The 20745-nt window shown below is 30.8% G+C and overlaps 1 protein-coding gene across 2 annotated transcripts in view; it reads left to right on the top strand.

Moving 5' to 3' along the window:
• The window catches only part of LOC134710164 (homeobox protein SIX1-like), a 33781-nt gene extending 13752 nt beyond the window's left edge, over positions 1-20029 (top strand). Inside the window, exons 1-3 of one of the 2 annotated variants that reach the window (XM_063570381.1) lie at positions 14321-14546; positions 15265-15940; positions 18903-20029. In XM_063570381.1, coding sequence (XP_063426451.1) covers positions 14405-14546; positions 15265-15940; positions 18903-19161 — 1077 coding nt within the window. In that variant the 5' untranslated portion in view covers positions 14321-14404 and the 3' untranslated portion in view covers positions 19162-20029. Of the gene's footprint in view, positions 1-14320; positions 14547-15264; positions 15941-18902 lie in introns of those variants that run through there. The other variant, XM_063570382.1, reaches the window with a different exon arrangement.
• Positions 20030-20745: the final 716 nt, after the last annotated feature.

Here is a 20745-nt window from a genome sequence, read left to right as displayed (position 1 = left end):
CGTTCTTTGTATACAAGTTCAAATTCCTCCTGTTTTATCTAAAAACTGTTTTTTTTATTACATTCAATTGATTTTATTTATACAGATGAATATCAGAAAAAGGAAATAGTTTTTCTATGCATGGTTTGTTAGTGACCAATCTTTTGTTGTAAAGTTATATCTTTATATTAATATTTTTAATGTTTTTCATTATCACAGTTAAATTGGAAATGTCTTTAGCAAAATCATCGCAAAATGCGTCCTTTCGATTACCTTAGCCGTATTTGGCACAACTTTTTGGAATTTTGGGTCCTCAGTGCTCTTCAACTTTGTACTTGTTTGGCTTTATAACTATTTTTATATAAGCGTCACTGGTGAGTCTTATTTAGACTGTCGTATTAAATTATGACCCTGATATAAACGTCATATATTACTTGTGCCAATGCTACTTTTGCGCCACAAGTTTTCGAGCAGGCAGTATATATTTATTGCCTATCCGTTGCAAATTCTTGAGCCGCTAAGCGGCTTGACAAAAGTTTGTGAAAATTTCTAGAATCTTAATCTCAATCACATTATGTATACTTGACCGTCAACGTTCATTTAAATTCTTCACTCAAAGACTTTTTTAGTTACTTTGACCTGAGATGGACACAACTTTGACCTGAGGTGGACACATTTGTACACTGCAGTAATTTTAGGTAAGATTCGCCTTATTATATAGTTATTTACGCAAGGGTCTGAGTATCAACGTGTGTGCTTTTCTCGCAGAAACCTTGATAAGAATAAAAGTTAAAGACAGCACATTGGACATAAACACATTTAAAAATAAAAATAAAAAATGTGAAATCATAAAAAAACAATAATTGAAACATGTCTAACCCTTTATCAAGCTCTAAATGGCTCAAGTCGAGACGAGTTCTGAATTAGTTTTAACGAATCTACCAAACATTCAAAAGCAAATTGTAGTGCAGCACATTCTTTAATTAAGCTGTAGTATTTTGTGTTTAATCTTGCCCCGCATTTATTTTTATAATTTTACTTTATTTTAGTTCAATTATCTAAAAGTCAATATGCCATGTCTGATATATAATGATTAAAGTAACTCAAATCTTAAAACAATGAAAATTTTAAGGTTATCATAACTGGTATGTGCTTATTTTATGACTTTCGGTGATTAATCATAAGCCTTTGAGATGCTGTGTGTGTTACAGGCAACACTATTTCACAAGAACAAAAATGTTATGCGCAATTTGAAGTAACTTAGGGGTTTACTGAGAAGTTGAAATGCGGTATTAGTAAGAAACCTGAACTGGTTGTTCTCTTCGGGAAAGTGCACGTGTTTTCTTTATCTTTATCGTCCGTGTACGAGACCATTGATAAAGAAGAATATAAAATATTTATATCAATTGATGAAAATGTCTGGTTAGATCGAGATCAATCATCAAGCATCTGAATATTTGATATTTTACGGAAACGTCTTCTTTTCATTATATATTACTACTAGACAGGTAATAAGGCTCCTTTCGGAACCGTTAATTTTTATAATGTGGAACAGTTCGGAACCTTCAATTTTTAAAATAGTTGTGGTGCAACTCACACATTTCTTCTTTGACCTAAAATATATTATAATATTTATTTAATTTTAATGCTATAAATGTCTGATACCAATTTCATCGTGTATTCCTTGACAATAGGTATGATTGGGACCAAAAATGAACAGAGCCGAATAACTTAAAACATTACACAGCATCGAAAGAAAAGATAGGTCCTTAAACAGGACGGGACTACCTTAATAATCTGAAACCAGCTTTAAACGTGAATTTCAATCTGTAATGCAAAACTTTATAAAATTTTAAGCTGCTAAAATTAAGTAAAAAGTACGCAAAGTGCATAATGTGTAGATATTTTATACTTTTGTTCTTTATAAACAAGAAGCGAGTCTGCATGACAAAACCATGATTGCCTATTTTAAACTTAAATTTTCCTAAATGACATTTTTGAGATTTCAAAGCGAGCTGAACATGTCACTCTTGAATATAATTTCCAATAATAGTTATTTATAGTTATATATCACAACTTTTTCTCGTAGTATTCAGCCTGTTATTGTTTTTACACAAATATAATATGAAAAGTTATAAACATACATCTATAAATTTGATTTATTTATGATGTTATGAAATTTCAAAGTTTTCAGAAAAAAAATCCGCAGCATAGCAAAATTTTCATTTTTATAATACTTATGAATGCTTTCTAGCCTCTTTTTCAATTCAGCATTTCATTTCATAAATGGTACGGAACATTTCATTGGTTTTCGTGGTATACTAATAAAGAGAATCGTATAATGTACAGTAAAATGTATTGAGTACAGGAATACTGCAAACCAACTAATTCGCGGGTAGATATATAACGCGAATAAAAGTTGTCGCAAAAACTTAAAACTTGGATCTTTCCTAATGTAACTACATTGTGTACATCAAGTGAATTTGAAAATCACGAAATTAAATCAAGGCTAAGTTGGATAGAAAGGACAAAACGCAAACTGAAGTATTCGTGAAAATAAGTTCGGTCATTTATGAAGTATAGCATATTGTTGATGGTTAAATTCATTCGGAAAAGTGTCCATTCATGACAGTTTTATAGCCCTTCTTAACCATTTTATAATTGAGAGAGGAAATGCAAATCTCACTTTCTTGTACATTGCTTAAAACCGTGTTTGAAGTCAACTACAAGAAAACAACCCAAAATTATAAAAGTTAAAAAAAATAAAAAATATCAAATTTATTGTTGTTCAAATATTTTTTTAATATTCTATTACAAAAAAAAAATCATAGCATTGTTATTTTGGAATAGTCAGAAAATTCGAAATTCAGCGACATTGTTTCCCCTGTATTTATACGACGGTGGCCTTTTTAAAAAGTTTTAAACTGTAAATTAGAACTATTCTAAGGAAAAATGTTAAATTTTGTCAAAAAATACGAGAATATTAACTCTTCTGGTAAATTTCTATTTATAGTTTTTGTTGTCATTATGTAATTATGTACTTTTGATTAGAATTACGGGGTGGTCTTTTGATACCATCAAAATTAGTACCTATATATTGTCTAACGAAGGTAAAAAAATTATCGTCCAATCAAAAAATGTATGCAATCGAAATATTTAGCTGGTGATATCACGAAAATTGACACTAATCATGTTTATTTCCATTTTGTCTTTTAGAAATTATATCTTTAACTTTTGACTGTCACGCGACAGACATAATTTCGTCAATATATACAGTGAAAACTGTTTAAACCGAACCTCTTCGGATTTTAAGATTTTGTTCGATTTTGGCCAATTTTCGGTTTTATCAGGTTAGCAACGCACATAATTTGATATGACGGCGCTTACGAACATGTTTAGTTTATACAGGTTTTCGATTTATACAGAATTTGGTTTAGTCAGGTTTCATTGTATTTTAATTCTATGATGTGTCTTAGTAAATGACGATTCAATATACCAAATTTTCGATAGGAGGGCTACTTTGTTCCCTTGTATCAGATTATTTCATTTTTCTGCAATTTTAAATGACTGTTGCACGTTCGCTCATTTTTAACATAATTTGCGTGACAGATTAAATTTGGATTACTGCATTCAAACAGTAACATGAAATGTTCGGATATGGTTTTCAGATCATATCCTAGTTTTTTGTGATGAAATAGGTATATTACGAGATTACAGTTTTTTAAGAAAGCAAAAATACTGGCATGTGACGTTCAAATCAAAATCTCTTTTTATAAGACTTTATAAAATCATTGCAAGATTATTGTCCGTACATGCAGCTTAACTTTTTAGACCATGTCGAAACATGATCATAATGATTGACTAACTAATATATTAATATTGTGTAGAAGGTTTCAAAAGATGACTTTAAAATAGATCCATGAGAGTTCGAGCAGGTTTTGCAAAAAAATCAGTTTTGTTATTTTAAAAATAAGAGTCTTTTAAAATTTTATGAAGAATGAAAGCTCTAAATCTGACGAGTATAATTTGATGACTTTTTTTTTGCTTTTTCAAAAATAACTTATTGATTGCTTGATATGTGATTAATGCCACTTTCAACACTATTCTTGGCGGTTAGTTTTTAATAGTGGAGGAAGCCGGAGTGCACCCACCTTACATAGGAAAACTTACAAACCTAGTAACTTAAGATTGGAGTCGATAGCACATGCCATGTGCGGGATTTGAACTAACAACATCTTAGTGGTAAAGTAGTTCGACTACTTAGACCACTCGGTCACCGAGACTCGTCCCAATCCCTACCCCAAACAAAAATAACTTCACGTCATCTGCAGCTTGAGAATAATATATGTATAGATTATAACATGCCCTTTTCCATATTGGCCCTGGTATCATCCCGTGACTCCCATATCGGCCTCGAGGCTTTAGCCGAGGGCCGATATGGGTCGAGGGATGATACCCGGGCCAATATGGAAAAGACATGTTATAATCTTTTTATCACATATTTAAGTTCTGCAGAAAAGAGAAAAAAACGTAAATTATATCAATTTTATGATACATATAAAAGGTAAAATCTTAAGCAAATTATCACAAACGTGTTGTTAAGGATGCAATGACGTCACATCATTAGAAACAGGGCACAATATGGATATGTCTTTTTTGCCCCGGGCAATTTTGAGGTTATTGCATATGTAAAACCTAATGTATTCATAAAAAATATGTGATAATAAAGGTTATGTTTATTACTTTGTTCCTAAAATTAAAAAAAGATTAAGCTTGTATAGCTTTGTATAGTAGAAATTGCTAATTATTCCTAAATTTTGAGATAAAACTTGCGTGAATAAATTTATTTGAAGAATTTGGGAAATTCTATTAAAATATCTGTTAATACAATAAAATGTTTTGCTCGGTATATTCGACAGTAGGTTGTATTTTAATGACCAAATAAGAGATATTCTTGGAATTTCTTCGTTATAGAATCTGACTTTTGATAATCTCACTAAAAGAGAAAATCATCGATTGCAAATATTGATTATAAATTTAATAATTTGAAGTTTAGTTTTTGATAATTGAAAATGATTGAAGAACGTCTATTCAGTGCATCTTATAATTGCAGAATGAATCAGGTTTTGTATTTGAATTCAGTCAGATATTTGAAAGATCTCAGATATGCATATTTCTTAAATTTGGAAGATCTCAGATATGCATATTTCTTAAATTTAAGTTTTGCATTATTGAATTTTTGTTTGTTCGAAAATAAAATCGGTCCCGATCGGATATGAGGTATACGTTTGCAGTCTTTTTTTATTATCAATAAGTAAAGTAAAATGTCAAGTTACAAAAATGTTATAGTGATTTTTGTTTTAGTATCCAATATATAATAAGATCTCTGATCTCGGAACATTCTTCCAATATATTACAGCTTATTTGTCATGTTTGCAGTTTTTAAAGAATTCTGGAGGGAGGGGTGTTACACAAGTTTTAAAGCAAAATTGTATATCTTTCTTCAAATTATGCTTACATTGCATTTAACAGTGCATAGTATTTCATGTGGCGAGATGAAAAAGGTTTGCCAGGATGACGAGAATAACTTATCCCCTGTGGTTTTTCTCACCTGACATTGCAAGGGTATTCCAATGCAGTTTTTTTTGTGATGGTTAAAACATATAATACACCCAGATAAGCCAACTTACATGTAGTATACATAATACAAATATAACCTTATTCAACCCTATATTATTTGATAAAAATCTAAACAGACACGGCAATCATCCCATTAAATATTTCAATTCAATATATGTTAAAGAGATAATGTTATTGATGTAAGTCATAATCGGCGGTGATTGTTATAAAATATGTCATTCAAGATTGCGTATTTTAAGTTTCTCGTTTGATTTTTCGGTCAATTCGGTGTTAACTGGTTTGTTCCAAAAACATCATTTCAAAAGTTCTGATAACTTCATTCGTCCATGTTTATACTGCCCAGAATATACGGGTTTGGGAATAAAAAAAAAATTAAACTGTTTCCTGTTGACCTTTGGTGTATAAAAGTATTGATTGAAGCAGGTCTATGTTGCAGATAATTATGAAAATTAAAGTGGACTTTTTTTTATTTTTTATAATTTATATCATCCTTTCATATTTGCAAATATCGATGATGATTTAAAATATGGCAGTAATTCAGCGTTTACATTTATGACTAATAGTAAACGTGCAGTTTATAATACCAACTGTTTTATGCATGGCGGGAATACATTTGTTTTCTCTAACATAAAACCTTTCTTAACCATAACATTATATATTTTTTCACACTTAAAATTGATTTCTCAATAATTTGTAATATGATAGGGTAGGATATCTTACATTGCAAAATAAATATAAATGAAAAGTTCGATATTCGTCGGGTTTTTTTCAAATATGGTAACATCTGCAATATTAACGATCAGGTATATTTCCGTGTGCATTTCCTTATACATGTATATTTAAAAGAGAATTTAGTAACAGTAGTAAACAACTATTTAAAAGTCATAAATCGATTACAGAAAAACCATTTCTGGTTGCAAACTAAAACCGAGGGAAACACATCAACGATATGAAGAGGAAGACAGCAGAAGAACAGAAAACAGAAGGGCTGCAAAAAACAAACGCAAATGCAACATACATAGAAACGAACTGTTTTGAATAAGTGGTGATACAGGATAATTTCGCGATATGGCATTTTTGTGCTGATTGTACTTCAAGCAACCAACAATTAGTCATCTAACCAAACTGAACATAGTACATTTTGGCCTACGAAATGCGCAAATTAATTTATTTGGGCTTTTGTAACCTTTTAAGATTTCTACAAAGCTGTAACTAGTTTGAGCTTTTTTTCTTTTTGCTGAAACCCCTATTTGAAGAAGAAGAAAAAATCATACGGGAGCATTTAAAACTATTTCTGTTGCCATTGTTATGTATATTTACTATTTTGTTTATGCACTCAATTACCTTTAAAAAATCTGAAATAAATTATCGTTGATAAATTATAAAAACAAATTATCGCTTATATTAACACATGTATGAGATAGGTATCTGTTCATGAGACAGCATATTGATCGAGGGGACAGTCTGAGGACAGTCTGTATTTCATAAATTTGTAAGTGGTCTTTTGACAATTAAAACCAATAGTGCAACTGAGTTTGATTTTTGAAATAATCAATTATTTGAATATCAAAAATCTGGAGCCTTGGCCAAAACTATGTTCAAATGTATATATATAGATATGCCACCTTGTGATCTGTGTACATGAGACATCATATTGATCAAGGGGACCGTCTGAGGACAGTCTGGATTTTCATAAATTTGTTATTGGTCTTTTGACAATTGAACCCAATAGGACAACTGAGTTTATTTTTTTAAAAATCAATTATTTGAATATTAAAAATCTGGAGCATTCGTCCAACAACATGCATGTTCATATACATGCCACCTTGTGATCTTTGCATAAGACAACATATTGATCAAGGGGTCAGTCTGATGGCAGTCTGGACTTTCATAAATTTATTATTAGTCTATTAAAAGTTAAACTCAAAAGTGCAAAACACAGTTTGATTTTGAAATGGTAAATTTTCTAAATATAAAAAAAAACTGAGGTCTGATCCTTAAACATGTTCATAAAGATATGCCACCTTATACCATGCAGTCTTAATTACTATATATATATCTGAGGACTAACCTAGAATAAGTTTTAGACTGCATGTAAGCGAAAGCTGTTTCAAATAACTTATTGGGATTGCATTCGGCCTGTCGTCAGTTATATGTTATATCATGGAAGTATCATATTGGCTATAATACTTCCACGGTTATATATAGGAACGTGCATGTATTATTTAAAATATATACATTTGCATTATTGTAAGAATGATAATAGAATATACACATATAATGATAAACGACGGTACTATATACAAAACTTATTTATTAGTTTAATTAAACTTGAGTGGTCGGATATATTTGTTATATAATACGGAATTTGAAGTTTCCTGCTGTAGCTTAATTCGATTAGGAAAAGTTATGAATACAAAAAATATCGAGGCTTTTTGTGGATACAATTAAGGATTAACTAATAAAACCTTATTCGTGTTTCAATAGGAATAGATCTTAAAATATTTGCGAATTCTCTTCACACGGGGAAATTTCTTTCGCTTTAATGGGCAGGTGGAGACATTATATATAGTTGCCTCAATGGCAATCTTACCACAATTCTCCTTGTGTAATTATCAAGATAATTTAAGATATTTTAAAAGACATGTATGTTAAGTCTTAACCTAAAATCTTTTGAAATCGAAACACTTTCAAACACACCACTTAGGACCTAGATATGTCTTATAGGACATAAATAAAATGAGAATGGAAACGGGAAAAGTGTCAAATAGACAATTGCCGGACCAAGGATAAGAAAAAAAGTCCACGGTTGAAAATTATACTGTCTCTGCCTTGTCAATGATTATTAAAATTATTTTTTATTTGTTTACTTTTTTGTTTTTCTCTGGTTGAAAACAGAAAAACTAACCTTTTTTGACATTGAATATTGATAATTATGTATATTTATATAATAGCGACAACTATTCCGTTATTTCTATCTAAACAAATGAGTAAAGTCAGATCTTGTAAAATTATCAAAGTTAACCACAAAGTTTGGGGTCAATTGTTTATTTCTAAAAGGAAAATATAAAACATGCATGGATTTGGGGGAATTAAATTATAAGGTGCACCAAGCAGATACAATTTTTCCTTTTATTTTATTTTTGTCACGTTTTCCTTGTTCTTTACAATTTTAAATTCATGCAAAACGGTTGCGTTCAGTGTTTCAAATGAAAACTGATAGCAAGGGCGATAAAAAAAAATCGGCATGGGATGAAAAGGCGCATGATCTGAAACTGTTGAATGGAGGGTACTTGTATATTACATTATAGATTTTCAGAAACATATTCCGATCTTTCAATGGAAACATTTTTTCGAAAGAATATTTTTCTTATACAATATTACTATAAAAGAAAAATGTGGGGAAACAAAATCAAAACCAGATAAGAAAATATATTTATATATGTATAATAACATTAGATGTATGTTTCATTATAATACGTTATTCTGATTGGCTAATTGCACATCACCTGTTATTCCGTAAGCAATTGCATGAGACAATAACATTTCATTCATGATGACACGAGGTCCCACAATAAAGTGCACAGGTGAATTTAAAAATTAAACTTCATGAAAATCGTGTTTTTATAATCATAGCTAAAAAATGTAATTATAAGTATTGAATGCTTCTTTTTGTAACTTTATAGGGTTGTAAAAGCGTTGACCGTGCGTACATTTTAAGAATGAAGCGCTTCCGCGCTTCATACAAAATGTACTTCGGTCAACGCTTTTACACCCCAATAAATTTACAAAAATAAGCATTCAATTCTTAAATGTATTTCTAATTTTCTTCCATTTCAGATAGTCGCGGTTTGTATATAATAATACTTGAAAAGTTTTAAGGTTTAGGATAAACCATAAAAACTAAAACGAGTTAAGGTTTGTTTCGGATGCAAACTGCATGCTGTCGCTCTAAGGAGAAATGTAAAGAAATTTTTGAAACACATTTTATTTACATTTATGTGAAACTTGGTTCTTGGTAGTATTTTTTATATATATAGAAATGAGAAGGGACTAGTCTTTTTATATGCAAACTTCACAAACGTAAACGTCCCTGGCAATCAGCAGTATTGATGTATGAAGAGTTTAGATACATAGTGTGGTGAATATTTCTAATGGTTTCAATTTGTTTTTGGATTGCTGTCTCGATCATTGATGTTTCAAGCATGTTTCCTGTCATTTCTTAATTTAGTAGAAATATGAAGTGTAAGAAGTATGACTACCAATGAGACAGCAATCCACAAGAATCCATATGGATTGCCTATATTTTTTTCATTGTTTTTTTTTATTATTTCCGATTTTTTTGGTCTATGTAGGTTGCATTAAGAAAGTGCTTTCTATTTTTTCAATTAGCGTTAAAAATATGCAAACTTATCGGGATGTAGCAACAGGATGGCCGTGAGTCATTTTGTACTGAAACCATGCATGTCTGGTGTGTACCTCACGGTCAACTCTGGTAGATAGCTGTCTCCCTTAACTTATCAAAACTCCTTTCAGATTTGAAGATTTTCTTACTGGTTCTGTCCACTTTCCTTAGATTCTTTTTTTTTCTCAGTGAAAAAGGTTGTCCTTTTTTATAATTATTATTTTTGACACTAATAGTTGCAACGGTTTTAATTTTTTCTAACCGTGGAAAACTTAGCGAGGAGATTAAAATAGCTGCCGTTGTACAAAATCTAAAGAATAATACGGAACAAACACTATGTTTATTGCGTTTACATTAAGAAAAATGCAAGAACGATAAAAATTAACATTAAGCTTATTTCAAAGTGCGTTTTTGTGATTTATACATAAAGTAATAACATAGAATATCATTATGTTGGTCAACACATACTGACCTTCCCAGTAAGGGATGAAAAAGAGGGAAGAAAAAATCTTATGCGTTTCCACTGAACCAACAGAGGCGTTAATCAGATTGATTTTACAGATGTAAGAACGTCATTAGCGGAAAAAGTTCGGCTAGTACATTTATTACGGGGAATTGTTGAAGAGATATGCAAAAATAATATACGTATTTACAAAACAGATTTTGATTACTTCTCGGTATAATTCAGGCCACACATACTTCTAACTGTATACCGAACCCCCTCTTTTTATCTATCAGAAAAAGATTCGCTGCTATGAACACAGATCCGATTTGTTTATATTTCTCTTCAATTTCTATGTAAAATGATGAACTGTGAGAAAAATTATCCATTCATTAAAAGATGAAAGTAAGCGTTCGGTACATTCTATCCTTATGATCTGTTTGAAAGAAAACACGCATTCTCATCAACACTGTGGAAGTGTGAAAACCTGGAAGGATGAATTGTAAACAGTGCTAGCACTAGGTTCTGATGACGGCTTCCGTCGTCTGATATTACTTTAATTATACATCTCCACACAAGACTTCATTTAAATGGAACCGTATAATTTTCGCCGTCTTTCTCCTTGTATCAATTTCTACAATATTTAGACTATTTCCTTCACTAGTCATATTTAAAGACTTAAGAAATAGCGTCAATTTTCTATGTAAATAAAATCAAATGCTTCTGTGAAATTTCCCCTATAATTGAAGTGGTTTAAATTAAACAGTATTTAAGTTAAAACGCTATCGAATTTCATTAATTTATTCTTGCGATTTTTGTGTTCCATATTAGTTGAAATAAAGTGTCATATATTACAGCGATAATTGAGGTTTCTCAAATCACACTGACTTTGACAGATTATCGTGAGGTCACATGATCACGGACAAGATTGTCAGCTCCTCTTGTAATACATTCTGCCGTTAATGTGTTATTTAGAATTTTACCATTCAGTCTTTATTTGCCTGAGGGGACTGTCAATTATAACAAACCTCCTGTGCTGTCATTGGCCCTCATGTATTTGATTATTTTTAATACTTTGTTTGAACGTCCTTTGAAGAAAAAAAATGTTTTCTTTTTTTTTTATTTCAATTTTATTTTCTAATAATTATTTTTTCATAGAATTTGATTAACTGTTAATTTGAATATGTTCCAGTTATCTCTATCTTATTTTAAATTCCAACTAATTAGAACAAAATACATGCTGGCAATATTCAAGCAGAGCAAGGGAGATAAGCGGTGTTAGCTAGCTCAATTGTTAGCTACAAATCTTTTTAAAGTTTCGTTTTTCGTAATTTGACGTATCATATCCTTTAAATAAGACAGTTGGTGAGATGAGCTCCTTTCTTTAATCATGATAGGAACTGTTTTTGTAAAAAAGATAGTTGATTTATCCCTTCTGCAAATTAATTGCTCTTTTTCAACTTTCTTCAGTACCAAGGAAGAACAAATATTGATATTTCACTGAAATTAACCCGCATCGATGTCGTAGACTAGATTCAATATAGATAAGAACCAAAAAATATCCGATGCATTATTTACCTCGAGACTTTTAAGTTAGTTTTTGGCATGACGGATAACTGAAAATAATGGCCGAATCCTGCAATAGACACTATTTTATCAAGACTATCTGATTACATTCAAGAGATTTTATTAAATTTATATCTGTCTAGAAACTACTTAATTTTACAGCTTCTTATCAGGCCTAGTGTAATAATTTACAGGAGAAATTGAGTCTAAAATTGAAGCATCCGAAAGCATGGTCATAATTAGAAATCAGTCAGATAGCAGGATGAAATATAATCTACCAGATGACCCAAGCTAGCCTGTTCTCGTTTCTATCAGGCTATTCCGTCACCGTTTTTCTATTATATCAGGCTTTTTCGTCGACATTTCTATATAAAACAATTCAGTAGTATTATTAAAATTTGATGATATTTTGCTGCTTGAATATTGATGATTGTATCATTATCTTTAATTCGGAAATAAGCAACTATTGATTTCTATAGATATCAAATTACATATTAATACTTTAGTCTTTTAAAAGGCAATAATACCTAGGTCCTAAGTCAATATGTTGTTTTACCAACCCGTATCAGCTTTCTGGAAACAATAGCGGCAATGTAATGCATTTTACACAATAAACGACTATCAGCTTACAACTGAGAAATCTATCCTTCCTAATAACAATATAATTTACTCTGTGGTGCTTTTAGAAATATTTAATGACATTTTGTCATCCACACCAAAAAACACAAAGCATCTTTTCATTCCATATCGGTTAATTTCTTTTATTGCTTTGGATCAAGTTTGACTTAATGTCATTTTATAGATGTTTTCAAGTTACAGAAAATAAAATAATACTTGTAGTATTTGAATATTACATGAAAATAATTACTTTGAAAATAAAATATGAGAAAATGTAATATATGATAATTTTTTTTAATTCTACAAAAAAAATGTTTTATTATTTTTTTAATATGTCTCGGGTGTCTTGTTAGTTTATGTCATAAAAGTATAGGAGGGTCAGATAGAATTTCTGATTTAACCGAAAGAGTCGTAAAAGAAACAAAAACGGTACAGCATATCAAATTAAACTATTGTTCGAGCAAGGATATTATTTAAATTTAAACATTCGTGCCTTTTCATGCCATTTAATTTATTTGAGGATAAACTGCTATAAATTTGTTGATATTTGTGTGTGCGCAGTGATCCGTTACGGCTTCCTGTTGGTTTTGTTAATGTAACCATTTGTCGGACAAAAGTTTCAAGTTAATCATAACCAGATCATACTCATCCAGAAAATTATAATTACACTTTCAATATACCTAGGGGTGCTGAATAAAATTATATTGAAAACATTGGATTGACATTTAACTGTTGAATTTCTATTTTCCTAAATTTCTTGTTTTATTTCAAGACTTACAAATTGTTATAAAATACATTTTACTATTTTTTTTCTTTTTTTTAAATTTCAAAAATAAATTTTTACAAAAATTAAGTGAATAAAAAAATTATCCCTGATTTATAAAATGTGTCATGTCATCAACTTTTATCAGGAAAACAAATGTGTATTGAATGATGAATAATTTGTGCGGGATTGTTTATCTAAATTAATATTGCAGTGGACATAGAATTGCCAGCTGAGTGTATATCGTGTTACATCGGTGTCGTGTTTCTTTTTATTAGCTGAAACATATGCTGCTAACATCTGATACTAATTGCACATTTCTTGTGAACAGTAATGCGTTTATTTCACACTGAGGTGTTGTGTACTTAGTACTTATATCAAACCCCTGAGCGTTTGTATAAATTATAATCCAAAAACATTTTGTTTTAAACAAGGATTTATATTACTTCCGTTTAAAAAATATTAGGTTTAAATGATAAAAATAGGGAAGAGTTATGTTTCTAGACTGAAAATAATTGCAATTGTCATTTTTTATACAAAAGATAAAAAACAAATTATATTTATAGACACATATATTCTATAAAAATGCGTTTTTCTAGAAACATATATACAAGCGTATAATTATGTCTCCGGTTTTCCATTTCTTTTTTTTTCATTTTTAAATAAATGATTTCTTGGTTATAAAATGAAAATAAAATTTGAAACAATCTATTACTTGCTTCAAGCATGAACGATTTTATTATATAAATCATTGTAAACCTAAATAATAAAGTTTATTTTAAATCTCATTTTTCTAAATTCAACTCCGTAAGAAAAAGTAAATAAAAGATGTACATCCCCCTGTGTAAAGAATTGTTTAATGTCAGTACAAATAACGTGTCACTGGTCTTGACACTGGGAGTCCTGCTGGTATCAATCTGGGGATGTGTCTTAATACCCCGGGGGTCAAAGCTTCCTGCATCCGTTAGTAAACATTATCTACATATATGATATGATGTGGAAAATCATTTCTCAGTTGATGGAAAAAAATATGGATTTGGATATGTTTGATTTCGGCCTCACGGCCTCGGATGATTGTGATTTAGATACGGATTCTCTATATAGTGACTCTTCTTTAGATATTTTTGATTCAGGTATTTATTTATAACAAAGAGAAATTAAAAATACTTTCAAAATCAAAAATTTAAAGATTTAAAAAGCCTAGTTCGGTAAAATAAATTTATTTAACAATTGAAAATATGATAGAAAATTTTAAATGTAAACAATTTCACCTTTTCTATGTTTCTTCACTTCCGTAAGTAAACAGATTTTACCAAATATTGACAGTCGGCTGATTATGAATTTAAGGACAACTTCTTCATTTATTTAACAATACTTATTCAAACATTAGTTCATTTACAAAACTACGTGATGGTGAATATACATGACCTCGTCTAATCTTGATTATAGGTTTAATTTCACGGTTACGGGTACACTATAAACAGGGACAGTGTTCTATTGAACATTTCCAGTAGAACAATTCAAAGTAAACATAAATCGTTCACTTATTTTAACTGAGGTTATTCGTCTTATTTATATTTGTGCAAAAACCTGTAGCCAAATTTCTATGCTGTAGTTCTATTTGGAATACGCCTACCCCGATATCAGGTTTCCTGATTGACGTAGTTGCTATAGTGACTAATTTAATCGGGCCACCGTATGAATAACGATATATTCACGAGGTCGAGACTAGTAACCAATGAGCGATAGGCAATGAACCATTAACGCACTCTTTAAAAATAATACTGTAATGAAGTGTATTAGACTGAGATATACAATATCAAAACACCTTTATAATTTGTGTCTTTTTAGTGCACTACCGCTCACCTGGGAATAGTTCCGGAGTTCCTGCCTTCCATCCAGATCTCTCAATGTTACACGACCAACCACCAACGTCATCCGTCGGATCCCCGACCCCCGGGGCAATGATTCCGTCTTTTGGATTTACACAGGAACAAGTTGCGTGCGTGTGTGAAGTTTTGCAACAAGGTGGAAACATTGACAGATTAGCTAGGTTTTTATGGTCACTCCCTGCTTGTGAACATTTACATAAAAATGAAAGTGTGCTTAAAGCAAAGGCAGTGGTGGCCTTCCACAGAGGAAACTTCAAAGAACTTTATAAAATAATGGAAAGTAACAATTTTTCACCTCATAATCACCCAAAGTTGCAGGCATTATGGCTCAAAGCACATTATATTGAAGCGGAAAAGTTAAGAGGTCGACCTCTGGGCGCTGTGGGAAAGTACCGTGTGAGAAGGAAATTCCCACTTCCTAGAACAATATGGGACGGGGAAGAAACCAGTTATTGTTTCAAAGAAAAATCTAGAACTGTTCTGAGGGAGTGGTATGCTCATAATCCATACCCATCACCTCGTGAAAAGAGAGAATTGGCCGAGGGGACGGGATTAACAACAACACAAGTTAGTAACTGGTTCAAAAACCGACGACAGAGGGATAGGGCATCAGAAACTAAAGACAGAGGCGATCGGTAAGTTTATAACTTTCATATATTTACAGGGTAGTATTACAAAGATATAGTTTCATATTCTTTGTCTCAAGTTCCAAGATGGAGTCTAGGTTATCGCCTGTTTTGTTGATGTAAATTGATACGAGAGGGAGGCGGTGTCAGATTACATTAACGGCTTGTTTTTGTTGGCAGAAACACAGAATTCTTTATTTACGCTTTAATGAGATGATACACGCCAATTAGATTTTACATAATCATGTGTTAGTTGTATTTGAGAACACTTCATTGAAATAAAATATTTTTCAAATTTTGTATCGACTTCACCGTATTTTCTATATAATGACGGGTTTGAAATAATATATAGTGTCAACCCATTGTCAAGTTAAAATTAAACAAACATTTAATTTTGTAAGTGAAATTTGATACAGTGCTTCGAACAATCGTCTGGCGGTCACCTGCCTCCGAGATCACCTTTAATTATAGTTTAGTTCAGTGTATTGTACTACAAATATCCGTGAAAAATCTCACTTTTTTAGGCACACAATTGTTTTCAGACAAAAAAAAAATTCAAATATTAAATAATAACAAACATGAAAGATATTTTGACTTTAGAACTATAATTAGTTTTAATATACATGTCATGCACATGTTTCTTTACTAAAGACAGATTAAAGTACAAACAATTTAACACAGTTTAAATACAACTTGTTGCAATATTTTTTTATTTATAATAGTTTCTCCATTTCATCAAAATACGCACATAGTGATTTAATATTATATAATTGATCTCTGAATATTCATATTTATAGATATTGAGGAAGACTTTTATAAAGTTCAAATGTCGTCTTAAAATTATTAGAATTTTTTTTTAAACATTTTGAAATACGCTCAAAATAAATAATTTTAATTTCATTACTGAATTTATTTTAAACTACATGCAAATAATTTGTTAAAAAACAATAAGATTTTGAATAAAAATGTGAAATCATTTAAGGAAGACGAAAAGTTTAATAAATATAAAGAGAAATATTAATCTTTTATTCATTTTGGTAAGGGTCACCACATCTATTTATTTTATTAAACTAAATTATTGAAATAGAATAATTGGAAATGAAAACAATTATTTTGAAATTGAATACATATATTATGAAGGTATAATTATGAACTTAGATAGCTAGCTAAAATGTCATCGGTTTTAGATAAGTAAATAAGATAAATATGTGCATAATCTCGTTGGATGTTTATGCGAGATCTAAATACTATTACATAAGACTCATTCTCATTCCGCTGCACTTTTAAGCTGAAGCACTTTAAGACTTTCTTAATCACATTATGTAACTCTGTGTATCATCGTAAGTAGGGTGTGAGGATTATACCAATACTGTTTTCGTCTCACATTTTACTCTTTAAAACTTCAATCAAAAATATTTATCCCGTTTTGTTTTGTATCTTCATTTTCTCATTTTCCATTTTTTACAATAAAAACAGGTGCATATTCATGTAATAAATTATTATTCATAAATTTTGTTTCTCTTTTAAAAAACTGTCATGTAAAACTGTATACAAATAAATTCAAAAAGACTTCCGGTTCCATTTGGAATGATAATTTCATCCATAATCTGCAATTTAATTCGTGTAACTCTCCTATGTCGTTGTTTACTGCTCACCACTCCCCCTTTTATTTCAATTACTGAAATACTAAATTTTAGTAAAAGGACACATGGAAAAACAAAACCAGATTGAAAGAGACAAGCACACTGATCGTACTTACAGATGCACCAAAAAGACAGGTTCAAGAAATAACTATAGAAATTATTTCAATTATATTTATACCAAATTGACCGCTTTATTTCCGCGTTTATTCCGTACAGGATAGTCACGAACAGTTCAGAAACAGGCGATCGTGCGAGAAAGCAATAACAAAATACACGAATAATGGTTAAAATTAAGGGATAAAATGAAGGCCACTTATCATTTGCTTATTTTACTTGTGAAGAAAAGGAGATGTGAGGGTATAAAGACTTATTAGATATATCAGATTTACGTCAATGATACAGCAACCGAATGACAAAGGAAGCAAAAGGGGGGAAATACTAAATGGGTTACAAATGTATTCTTTGTAAGTAATGCTACAAATAAAGCACTGGCTGAAGAATGTCACTTTTTATGTAACTATATAAAGTCCTGTGATGAATTTAGAAATACTTCATCCAGGGGGTGGTGGTTCTGGGGGTTGCAACCCCCCTTTTTTGGCCGATCAATGCATTTGAATGGGGACATATAGCTGGGACCCGCCTTTGTAAAATGGCTGGATCCGCCTCTGCTTTTATTTTAATCGGATTAAAATATAAATTATGTGTTAACGTTTTACTTACACGTGTTACAAGCATCTGAAAATATTTTGTCTTCTTTCTGTTATTGGCCGATGAAAGTCCTGTCTTCAATTTTTTTAATGAATTTATCATTAAGATAAACCCAGAGTAGATCGAAATATGTTTAAAACCTAAAGTAGAAAGAAACATTGCCAGATCCTTGTAATCATGGACATACAATTATCTACATATTAATCAGCATTTTTTACCAATGAATGGTACATGTAGCTTTATCTCTATTGTCTAGTTCGGTTGCTTACATCTTCGCTAGCTAAAGGATACGATCAACTCCCGTTCTCTTCAAAGATAACGGGAGTGGGTCGTAACCCTTGGCTAGAGATGGGTTGCTTATGATATAGAAATTTTATCTTTAAGCTTATAAGAAAATGCTACTACCAAATAGCTCGACACTAACGAAACAATTGAAAAGCATTAAAATAAGTGCTACAAATTGGCTGAAATATTATAATCAGAAATGCATAGAATATGCGAAAGTAAAAATGTTCTAAATTGATGCCAAATATTGTTTCTGTTTCGGTTCTGTTTTAAATAATACATGCATGGTCCAATATCAACATGGATTTAACTTCAAGTTGTTTTTGCTTTTTCAGGGATCCACATTGTTCGCAAAGCAGTCAGGATTCAAATATGGGATCTCCACAGAGTGATAATAAAGACGGTGATATTAGCAGTGATGATGCATTTACTGCACAAACAAAAATAGAACCGCCAGACGAACACAACCAAGGCTCTATATATACCAATCTACAGAAATCATTGCCTGACAATCCCATGTTAATGGCGGGAAATCCAAATAGACTGTCGAACGATCATGTTAGCAATATGTATCAAGATTTTCAAACTTTGTGACCTTAAACCTTGTGTTTTGTTGTAAAGCTATTGACCAAAGACAAAGACATCCTGGAGTTCGGTGCAAGTGACAAATATATTCAGGCAATCATGGTGCCGACTGCTTGCCATACATGACGTTTATATAAAAACTGCAATGATATTCCATATTTTGGTGCATTTTATGATTTGTCTTATTTTGCATAATATTAGAACTTCAGGTCAATTACACTGCATCTAAATTTACCATTGAAAGCAATTTATTTGATAAAAGATCGAATGTTTTGTTTCGATACATTTTTCATGACTCTTCTTCAAAATAAGCTAGAACGATTTCCTGTTACCTTTATATTGCTCTATCAAGTCACATTTCAAATCGAACATGTCTTAGCATAAAACAAAATTATAAAAGTCGTTTAATTTTACTACGGACAGTAGCCTTCAAATGAAACAATATATTTATAAAAGTCGTTTAATATTACTACGGATAGTAGCCTCCAAATGAAACAATATAAATTGTGTTGATCATAAATCAGATAATGGACTCTCAATGGTATTTTTAAACGCATTGTAATTATCAACTATTCTGTCGTATGTGTATCTGCTATGACTGTTGTGAATGTTTTGCACAAATGTGTACTTTTCCTGTTTCTCTCTTACATTCTTCATACACATATCCTGTTTGTTAGTATGACAAGAATACCATTCATTATACCTATATTGTAAGACCCCATCAATCATCAACATAATCTTTAAAATTCACATATTTTTAACCTAAATTCCGATCGTCCATGATAAGACACTAAGAAATCGTTCCTTATTTATACTCAACTGTTTTGTTTACATTTACACTTTGAGATTCAGTGAATGAAAAGCTGATGAAATCTTTTTGAAAATTGTCATAGTTGTGAAAAGTAATAATTTGAGAAAATGGCTGTCTGGTGTCTCATCACATGGTATTGCAGAGTTTAATAAGAACGATGTAAATAAAGCATGATACGGTAACACAATTATTTAGTGTGGAATATGCTATATTTACTAATTAATGCTACACTGCAACTTATTTTTTGACACCAGATAGTCTTTTTCTACATTACTACTTTCAATATAGTGCTATACCGATTACATTTGTCTGTTGGTTTTGTACTAAGACGATGATGTATGGTAACTCCCGAAATGTTCCGAATTATTCTTTGTAATTAGAAATAATTTATAAACCCTACTTAAAACTAGTTTGGTGACTATGCAAAACATTTGTCCAGCTTCATTTATTTACTAGATATAAATATTATTTATATGTTGACCGATAATAAATAAAAATAAAATATTGTTTATGAATATGTTGTTAGTAACCAAGTCTGAACTTAGTTTTCTCGCTTGAATTGTTTTACATTGTCCTATTGGGGCCTTTTCTAGCTGACTATATGCGGTATGGACTTTGCTCATTGTTGAAGGCCGTACGGTGACCTATAATTGTTAATGTGTGTGTCATTTTGGTCTTTTGTGGATAGTTGTCTCATTGGCAATCATACCACATCTTCTTTTTTATATACCGTACTATTGGTCTTCCAAATTTTATGCTGAAATCAGTTCATTGATTGTCGT

Source organism: Mytilus trossulus, chromosome 3 (assembly GCF_036588685.1).
Source record: "Mytilus trossulus isolate FHL-02 chromosome 3, PNRI_Mtr1.1.1.hap1, whole genome shotgun sequence".
NCBI classification, from domain to species: Eukaryota; Metazoa; Mollusca; class Bivalvia; order Mytilida; family Mytilidae; genus Mytilus; species Mytilus trossulus.
The sequence above is the reverse complement of the archived record's forward strand: the minus strand, read 5'-3'. Positions and strand labels throughout refer to the sequence as shown.